Source organism: Dendronephthya gigantea, unplaced genomic scaffold (genome assembly GCF_004324835.1).
Source record: "Dendronephthya gigantea isolate DGI-Jeju-01 unplaced genomic scaffold, DenGig_1.0 000034F, whole genome shotgun sequence".
Classification (NCBI taxonomy): Eukaryota; Metazoa; Cnidaria; class Anthozoa; order Malacalcyonacea; family Nephtheidae; genus Dendronephthya; species Dendronephthya gigantea.
In genome coordinates this window covers 1,077,424-1,087,757 of record NW_021163044.1, presented here as the reverse complement: position 1 = coordinate 1,087,757, position 10,334 = coordinate 1,077,424, and the positions used below count along the sequence as shown (strand labels likewise).

The 10,334-nt window shown below is 38.2% G+C and overlaps 1 protein-coding gene across 1 annotated transcript; it reads right to left on the bottom strand.

Moving 5' to 3' along the window:
- Positions 1-10: 10 nt before the first annotated feature.
- LOC114525380 (receptor-type tyrosine-protein phosphatase F-like) lies at positions 11-10,108 on the bottom strand. The gene is made up of 31 exons (XM_028546703.1): positions 10,000-10,108; positions 9,085-9,366; positions 8,528-8,841; positions 8,324-8,444; positions 7,681-7,989; positions 7,299-7,613; positions 6,839-7,146; positions 6,311-6,452; positions 5,935-6,228; positions 5,489-5,797; positions 5,259-5,340; positions 4,724-5,096; positions 4,520-4,610; positions 4,360-4,450; positions 4,029-4,258; positions 3,712-3,818; positions 3,436-3,523; positions 3,235-3,302; positions 3,123-3,156; positions 2,917-3,014; positions 2,697-2,813; positions 2,469-2,617; positions 2,256-2,397; positions 2,028-2,177; positions 1,740-1,839; positions 1,572-1,642; positions 1,352-1,486; positions 1,151-1,279; positions 922-1,076; positions 612-747; positions 11-405 (listed from the first exon to the last, which is right to left on the bottom strand). The coding sequence occupies exons 1-31, from the start codon at positions 10,076-10,078 to the stop codon at positions 322-324; spliced, it is 5,103 nt and encodes a 1,700-aa protein (XP_028402504.1). The 5' UTR covers positions 10,079-10,108; the 3' UTR covers positions 11-321.
- Between the last annotated feature and the right edge of the window lie 226 nt (positions 10,109-10,334).

The window sequence follows — 10,334 nt, the reverse complement described above, 5'->3', positions numbered from 1 at the left end:
GCAACCACCCAATCCTGACTACGTCAGAAGTGTTTAATAATTTTACACTTAATTTTACAAACGTTTCTCTTTCTTTCAATGTAAACTGATTTACGGGTCATTAGTTGCCTTTTTATGTTAGGTTGAAGTATGTTAAATAGAAAATCCATATCTATTCCATAAGATTATCCTGATGGGAATACAGGGGCGTAATGAATTCTATACCTTAATCTATACTGTAGTTTATTTGTACTGAATCCCTTAATGAATGTGATAATTTCGTGTTTTAATGCTATAAATGCAATGGTTGATGATGAGAACTTATCTTTCCTTCAACTGAAATCAATCAGTGGCGAGAAAGTTTGAATATCCTTCGAACGATTCGATGAATTTCGCAAGAACTTCGTAACAGAACTGCAGTTGAAGCTATAAACATATAAAGAGCTTAGATTAATCCCCAAATCTGTATTGTTGATGGTTGTGAGTTGAGGATTGCCTTAGCGAAGGAAGATCGTTGTCGTGGCCGGGGGAAATGTCGTTTCCGTCGCAAAGGTTTCCAGTAATCCCTAATCTGCAGGGTTTCCCAGTCCTCAGAGAGGGTAGCACGGCCATTGCACCGGCAGCGTACATACCTCGTTTTCAACAAACTGTGGTCGATGTTCCCGGATCAGTTTAATACACTGGAACACGTCAACTCGTTGCTCGATTTTTAGTCTTTCCATGCAAATACTGATTGTAACGAAAGTACCCGTTCTGCCCGCTCCGTTCCTTCAAAAACAATACAACACTGTTAGTCAAAGAGACAACTCAAGCAAGAATGGAATTTTGCAGGAAGAAGCTATTTTGTTGGGAAGAACTAGCTGCATAGTATAAGACAATTTGAGAATAGCTGATATCACATAATGTAAACGAAAGATTGGTGACATAAGTTGGTTGACTAACCCGCAATGAACAACCATGGGTCCTTGTGTGTTCTTTCTTTGTGCAGTCTGGATGGTGTGTATGAGTTGAAGAATATCGTCTGGCTTGTCAGGAACCGTTCGTTTTGGCCACTGCGTGTATTGAAAATGACGAACAACATTTGGACTCTCGAAATTCTACAACACAAGAACAATCCTCCTGTGATTCTGCTCTGACTGTTGAACTCACTTACAAATTTATCAATACAAACCGAGGACATAGAGATGGAAAATTTTCTGAAGATAATTGCTTTATCAGAAACTTGTTCGTCGAGTCGGACGTAAAAATTGCCATATTTTGTGGTATACCCCTCCTCAGTTGGAAAATATTCTGTATATTTCTAAAAAACATCGATTAAAGAAGCTTTAGTGTTTGTTCTATAAGATTTACCATCGAAAAACTTTCTTATCACCTCGCGCCCCTCCTTCCAGTTGTTCAACATTACCACCAAAGGTGATCGTTGTTCATAAATCATCTGCCAGAAATCATCAAAGGTGTTGGCAAGGGGACAGTCGGTTGCTATGTACGCGTTTTTTTGTTGAAAACCCTAAAATGAGAGACACCTGCAGCGTTGAAGTCCATACTCACTTGATGTGCAACGTTAACTGATGAAACAAAGAGTCAGAACTTACATCAACAAACGTTGCATTGATATAATCAGAGCTAGATATACTAGATGACAACGTGACCCTTGCAAAATCAGCTAAAAAGCAATGATAAAAAGTTGACTTGTCTGTAATTTGATGGAGCAAAAGGCAACATGGAGAGCCCTCTCTCTCTCTATACGATGTCAGTTTTACCTGGACATATCTCCTTCGTGCGATTTTTACAACTGTTTCGATCTAACGTGGCTGTCTTGCATTCTTGTTTTGTGAGCACAGGAGAGAAACTTCTAAGGCGCTGAAAGGATGGAAAACGATAGCTTTGTTTTCATCTAAAACTACTGAAATGCGATTGTCAATGCGATTTTGTGAAAAAAAATAATAAGAGGATCAGCATTTGAAACAGAAAATGTTAAACCATTTTTTATTGGTACTCCAAGTGATTTATAGTGTTTTTCTATCTTTTTGACAGTTCAAAAACTCTACCTGGAAGATCTCTGCAAATCCTGTTTGTTTTGTCGACGGATTAGTTTTCTTTAGCTGTTGAATGGCATGTTCTAGAGCATTGCCCTCCAATTCATTAAACCCAAACAAAATAAACTCTAATATTGCCTCGTGAACCAGAATATATTGCTCCTACATCAAAAGAGAACGAAATCTTGACCGTGAAAATACGGAAAGAGTAATTCATGATGCACTACATACTCTACCTACCAATGTTTGAATCATATTAACTCTGCATTTTCTCATTTCCTGGACAATATGGAACACATCAACTGAACGTTGATCTTGATGAAAGAAGTTTTCTAAGGAATGATCTATGGCGATGAATGTCCCTGTTCGACCAACGCCAGCGCTTCAAAAATAAACAAAAACACGTAACTAACTAATACTGCATATCTGAATACCGCCTCTTATTAAACTTACCTACAATGGACAACTATCGGTCCGTTTATTTCAACTCCTGGTGACCTGAGTGCGTGTTGAAATGCTAGGAGCTGAGTAGGATATTTAGGTACACCGTGATCTGGCCAAGCGGTGAAGTGGAATTGAGTTACATATCTTTCGCTTTCATCCTAAATGCATGAATTTTATCAGAAAGTTATCGAATGTACATAACGAGTCCATAAATAACTTTACCAGATCACCACTCACCTTTTCCAAAAGAAATTTACGAATGACATAATATGGAAACAATTCTTTTCCCTGGAAAGTTAAAAAGATCTTCCCAAACGCTTTGGAAGATTCTGTCCAATATTTGGCACATTTTACCTAAAAAGATTTATTTTTAGTATTAGTTTAAATTTACCAATAGGTTTCATCACACAAGGAAAGCATTTATCATTTTTTGAATATCTACAAAATAGATATAAACCTTTTCTTTTTCTTTCAAGTTTGTCAACATGACAATAATTGAACATTCTTGTTCCCAAATCATTTCCCAAAAGGTCGAAACAGTTTTCGTTGTTGGCCCTAGAAAGAGAGAGCATTAGTTTTGCTGCATGGGATCGTGTTGCTTTATTTTACAATGTCTTGACAAAAAAGTCGTTGAAACAGTTTTAGTTATCAGGTCAACAATACCTTGTGTAGCGATATATGATCTTGGTTTAACTCCCTTTAAAATGATGAATATGAAGAGAAAAGAATGTAATTCGATCAGTATTTCAAAGAAAATAATTCAAGAAAAACATACTGTTATAAAACTAGCATTGATGTAGGAAACTTGGCCATTATCGGTCAACGTCACCAAGGCATCGTCATCTAATGAAAAAGTACGTCCAGGTTCAGTTTATATTATGGCATTTTGACGAAAAGATAAATAAACATTGCACATATTAAATTCGTTCCTTTCGCTTTTCGTTCTTCATTTATTTATTCGTCTGAGCATACTTACAAGACACAATGTTGCCGTATCTGTTTTTAGATTTATTTTCAGGACTTTTTGCAATGGTACAAGGATAACTTATCCCTTGGGGCAATTCCTAAAAGAAGAAACAGAGTTACCATGATAAGAATTTAAAGTAATTTCATCTGGAAGATTTTCATCTCATGGAATATTTCGTGGGCAAAACTGGCATGCAATCTTTGCACAATTTACAGTAGATGGACAGCGAGATCCTCAAAAGGTGATGACAAGGCACCATGACTAGATCGGTGTTGTTTTGCAAACCTTAAACTGATTATCAAATCCGAAATTGTCGTTCTTCTTCAAGTCTTGGACGTAACTCTGAAACTCCTCAGCGGGCACCATACGGAATGGATCACGAGTCTCTGTCACTGAGTAAAGAAGAGTGTGATAATATATTAACAACCTGCAAATAGTTTGTTTTTTGAAAATGAACCTTTTCCTTCGATAGATGTGAACGGCTGGATATAAGTTAAGGATGCTCACGAGAGGCGCTTTGACATTCAGAGCATCCAGAACTCTTCACATCTATCAAAAGCAGAAAATCGCATTAAGAAAAACATATTATTATAATCAGCAACCTTTCGCATTGCCATAAAGAGTGTCTGTATTGTCGTAGTTAACCGGGTTATCCCCGGCAGCGTCCGTTTCCGAGTCTGTGTCTCGGTCGCCAGCATCAAGATCGTCCATAGCCATGTACTGATTGCTGTCGTTGTAATTTTCATATTCCACTTCCCCTTGTAGGTTTCCAATGCTCTGGTTTCTCTCGATAATTTTGACACGACTGTTGGTCTTTTCCATTTTCTTTTTCCTGAAAACAACAAAATGGTAGTTACCTGGATCTATTTCTTGCAAAAGTGGAATGAACGTTGGTCCACAAAAGACTGCCATAAAGACACATGTGTAATTTACTTTCGCTTCAGGAGAAACAAAATAAGAAGAATTAGGAGAATAATAAAGATCACGGCGACACCAACTCCAATTCCAATCAGCGCTCCAGATCCTAAAAATTGGAAATGTGTAATTTTAATTCCTTTTATACTGGACATTACCAAACCATACCATACCCCACCTGGCGTACTAGTATCCATTCTTTCAGCATTTTCATTGTCCTTCGTGTTTGTTCTCACAGGCTCACACCATGAACTTGAGTAATACGTATCCTAAAAAACCCAACGCAAAAAATCCTCACCCTCCTCAACAATCAACTTGCAAGCCTTTACTAACATTATCAACCACACTGTATAGTGTCACCTGCACCTGTCTTCAACCTTACCTCATTTATATACGTTCGTTGAAATGCAGAATAAAACGCATCTGGCACCAAAGGTCTGTTGTAAAACAAGGTTGCTTTTAATGACCTGCTTGTTCTTTTATCTCCCAGTTCTTGTTCTCCATTTTCATCGTATCTCTTCGCAAAGATCTCCGCCTTCCGACGTCTTTTCTTGGTAAGTCGCCCATAATTCATTCCGTCTCCAATAACAAAAGTCTTGAGCTCATGAACTTGACCAACAGACATTTCTGCAGTGACGTAAGGTTTAAGAATTGGGGCTGTTTCGTTGAGCATCAAAATTTTGTCTGGTGTGTAATTGCGCGGATGTTTGGGAAGATGGTTGTCTTCAAGTTGCATCACAATTATCTGAACATATCTACAAAGAAAATACATTGTTTATTTCACTAATTCATAAATATATTTCATTTGCTTTGATTCCCAATTGAATGTTGATAGAAAGTTAAGAAACAAGATAGACACTTTTTAGCTTTAGCTAGACCTGTGTGTCAAAACGTTAAAAACGTAATCCCAAACAGACCTGAAATCTCTTTTCGGTTGCTGAAATTGCACGGCAAAGGAATTCGCTGTCGTATTGACATCCTCAGATTGATGAAAGTCGCCTAAAAAGCCCAGTAATGACAAATGACAAAAGCATTCGTGGATTATGTCACTGTGGAAAATTATGGAAAGGGACATGTAACAAATGTCCACGTTTTAGACGAACGTTTTCCTTGTAAACCTTCAACTGCGAAAAGAAAATGGACTAACCTGAACTAGTTATCATCCTATATTCTTTGGAATATGGACCAGCACCTGCCGTGGTATTTGCCCGAATTCTGAAGTAGTAAACAACCCCAGGTTCTAACTGTTGTAGCGTCGCAGAAATCTCACCGGTGTTAATATGTGAAACGTTTCCCATAGCAGAGCAATTGTTTTGTAAATTCTTATCAGAGTAACACAATTGATATGATGAGATGATTCCATTCTGCTGGTTTGCTTCTGGTCGTAACCAACTGATGCGAACACTAGTAGAATTAAGGTGCTTCACATGGATTCCTGTTGGTGGTCCACTTGGTGCTGAAATTAAAATAAAATTGACAACTTGACCAAACCAACAAGTGCCACTATGTTTAGCTCAGCAAGGCCAACCGAACGTATGAGAAAAGACATTCTTAATACAGGATATCTATTATATAAAATGAGTAAAAAAGTACCAGCTTGTTTGGTTCGAAACATGAACTCCAAGTTGCCATCAAAACAATCCGTTAAACCAATTGCTTTTACTGTGTAAAAATATTGGCGATATGGCGACAAGTTTGGTACGAATACAGACGTTAGTTCAGTAGAGTTGAAATATTGGGTCTTCCTGTCCTCTGTTTTTACAGTCAATGAATAATTATTGTGTAGGGTGTTGTTTTTCGGAAGTCGTAGCCAGAGCCATGATATCCACACAGAATTGGATGTTATGCTTTCAGCTGTGATGTTTGCTGGATTGCATCGAGGTAACTCTAAATAACATTTTAACATAGTGAATAGGAGCGTGTTAAAAGTTAAAATTGCATGTTAAGTGATAAATAGCTTTACACTTACCTTGTCCACAGAGTTCAACGCGCATGCAAGGAGCGCGTTGCCATGTTTTTGGAATAAATCTGACCCTCTCTGCGTGGATGGCTGTGTCTAGATCTCTTCTTATGACATTGTGAGTTTCATCATTAGTGTTACCATATATTATCTGAAATCATGCAAGAAGCGGTCACGATTATAACTTCTGATTCATTGAGATTAAATGAGAAGGAAAATTACATCAAAGTCTCATCAGCTTTCTTCAAGAATTTAAACGGAACTAAAAATTGCACGGCCTCACTGAATCTCTCTCCGCGAACTGTTTAAAATACCCATCGAATCTTGGGGTTATTTCATGGATTTAATAACAATATTATTATCGCTGCGCTCTAGGAACCAGGAACTGTTCTTTTGCACAGTTTTTAACTCTACTATTCCCTACACCATCCAGTAATTCCTGCATTTCGCAAACAACACGCTTTTCTTATTAACTAAAAATTAGTAACCAACAAACACAATTCTTATTAACTAAAAATTGGAGATTGAAGTTGATACCTCTTGTGTCCCAACGGTTGCATATTTCCACGAGTATCCATTGACCCTGTAAGACAGCATATATGACGTCACGTAACCCAAATTTGTTCCTCCGACAGTAGCAACTGCCGACAAGGAGAAAATTCCTGGGAGATTAATCTCGAGGTATTGATTCTTGTCAGTATTGCTTTCGGGTAGACACCAAGGATGAGTGTTGTACAACCGCGCTGAACTGGGACCAAAATCTGGATACACTGCTGCACTGGCGTTGAACACTGAGTTTGGGAACGAGGCAACGTCTTGAAGAAGGCTATTGCGACAAATGGAACCTGTAATGTTAGAAATTTTTCTTTTTGAAATGCTTGATAGACTCGCCCAAATGAAAACATTTTATTCAATATGGTTGAAGATATTTTTGTACAGAATTCGACTATCCTTCTTTGTATTATTGTATGATCATTATTGCCTCATCTTTACTTACATTTTATGTACACATCCCAGTGATGTGAACAACCAGTGTTTCCCCAGTTATCATGTGAGCAGAACACCAAGGATTTCGAGTCATTCTGACAGAAAACGAATCTTAACCAAACCTTTCCAGTGGCGACAGGATATTTCCAAATACCATGCTCTACCACGTCATAAAAACCAAGCTCCCGACATGCAACTCGGGCATCCGCATCTCTGAAGTAACCCTCGTCGTATCCACAAATTGTCCCCCAGATCCCTCGGTGAAAAACTTCAACTCGACCCATAAGAGGAATATTGGAACCACGTAGACGGATGTATGGTTGGCCTACAAGATTCAAAGATTGTTGAGAATTATCCAAACATCACCAGGTCCCTATAAAATGCACACTTACATGTTACACTGACTGCATTCTGCTTCTCACAGGTTTTCTTGCTATCAATTATCCGAGGACACTCCATTAAGGAACCCTCAGTGCCCAAACAATTGTGTGTTTTCTCAAAAGATGAACTATCGCTTTCTCCAAAGTAAGAATTATTCCAATGTCTTGCATCAGCACCAATGTATCCTAACTGTACACATGCAACATTCGCATCATTAAAGGACCACTTAGAATCGCAAAATGTTGCTCCTTTCTCCACGATGCGTCCTTCGTAAGGATGATTTGAACCATCCAACTGAAGTTTCGTACGATTTTGGTTCCCTGGTAAATATTTAATCAAATATTCACTAAAAATGACATTACGAGTGTCCACTTGTCAAATTTACCAACTACGCATCAACCAACTGGCAACTACAGATACACAAGGTGATTGACTAAATCTACGCGGATATTTATAACCTACAGAAGTTTGTTCTAAAACAAAACTGGTTTACAATGAAGCGGACTTAGTGGTTCCGCAGCAAAAGATAGTACTACTCTATATCTGGCCTAAACCATCTCAAATTTCTTTTGATCTATCCAGAAATCTTCACTAACCAGAGTAACCTCACTAACCTGACAACTATTTAGCCAATGAACGTAACATCGTACATACCTAAGATACCAGTACCATAGACCTCGACCTCACACAATGTCAGTATTTTCCTATCTCCTGGAATTAATATCGTCACATAACGACCAACCACTCCTGCAGGCTCACACGAGACGATACCATCCTAAGAAAAACGTTTTCAAAACGATGCATGTGTGTACATTTGCACTGATTGAAAAAGATCAAGAAAAACTTAAAATTCATTACCATATTCTTTGGAATATATTGCTGAGCTCCACATCTCGTGTTCGTAGTTCCGTTATTTCGCAAGCTGTCTCCAATTCTTATCTCAAATCCACAAAGTCTCTCGCCGTGGTAGTTTCTATTTGTTATTTTAACATTGGCTACTAAAATACGTTGCTGTAATTCCACTCGCCACCACGGATTTGCATCTTCACCTGTATGAGTACATGAACGAGAGTTGTAGTTCTTCCATGCTTTCCCATCTACAGCTCTTGACGCACTTCCACCTTCCTCGGTCTTCGATTGACTTGTTGGTCTTTCCAAGGCAAAGTTCTCTCCTATACATGAAGGTTTAAACAACTGTGTATCAGTGCTTGGGATACCACAGCAAGAACAGATGCAAATCTATAAATCTTAAGGCAGCAAGTAATACATAATGTTTATAGTGTAGGAATGTTTTTTATATTAAAACGGGTGAAAATAAATGACTTTATCAATTTATATTAAACACTGACATCATGCTCGTCCTCGACCTTGAGAAGGGAATATAAACCATAATTATAATATGTCTTAAACTATACCTGACAGTGTTGTTTTCTCTTTACAGGAATAGTTAACAATGATGTAAATACCGGATCCTCCACAAGGTGGAGGACGTATAGTTGTACTTGGATTTAAACCACCTGGCCATGACTTCCCCTCTATCTTCTCACCAACCGCACAAAATCCATCTGGAGCGGTACAGTTGGTTTGAGGATGCGTATTACACTCATTCCGTCCCACCACGTGACCATAAATGACGTCATGCACACGAATCGTTTTCGGGCTACTGCATGTAAGTCGTTTCCATCGACAAAGTATCTCTAAGATATGAAAAGAATCGTAAAGCTATGAAAACTAACTGGTCGGAGTGTTCACGCCATGGAATAGTTAGCTGGAGTAGGCAGAAACGTTGATAATTCATAAAAAGTACTTATTCACTTGACCCAGATATTGCACTAGGAAGTGAATCCAGTATAAGAGTTCGGGATCAAACCCAATTTTTAATAATCTTATTGATTAATAATAAGGATCAGTCCAAAACGAATGGATAAGCAGTGAATGCAAACCATTTGCTCCATTAATTGTCTATTTATTAACCCGTTATTCTAACTGGTTCTTGTTGTTTCTGGCTTGAAGGTCTCAGGCCATTTCGACCAACATTCAGTCGGTAAACAAAGGAACGAGCAATCATCGACGAATTATAAAATTTGCTTAGAATTACGGATCTTATTGATTGTATTCTTGTATGAAATGAATCACGATTTCTGATTCTTCGGTAGCACTAATCAATGCTGATGATAATGGCCAACTTAAGTCTCAAGAAGATATTTCCGTGTTGTGAAAAAGATTTCATAATATCATAATGGTCACGAAGGTCAATTTTTCCTTCGCCTGCTTTTGTTGAAGCTCATTACATAAATTACATTTCGCAACAAAGGACATTCTTTCCATACCTTCCTTACAAGAACACCAAGACATCCAGACACATATCAGAACCAGAGCGTGGACATTTTGCCAAAATCTCGTCCGCATTTTGTAACCACGAATTAGCCGGCTCTGTCAATAAACTTGGAGTTTGGGTTTTGGTCGAGGGTCGAGAGTCGAGGGTAGTAAGTCGAGGGTCGAGAGTGAGGTCGAGGGTGAAGTCGAGGGTAAGTAAAGTCGAGGGTCGATTTTTATCGCATTTTACAATCGGCAATGTCGAGGGTGAAGTCGAGGGTCAATTGTAGAAATTCACAATTTGCCTATACTAATATTATATTGTTAATAATATTAATATTATATTATT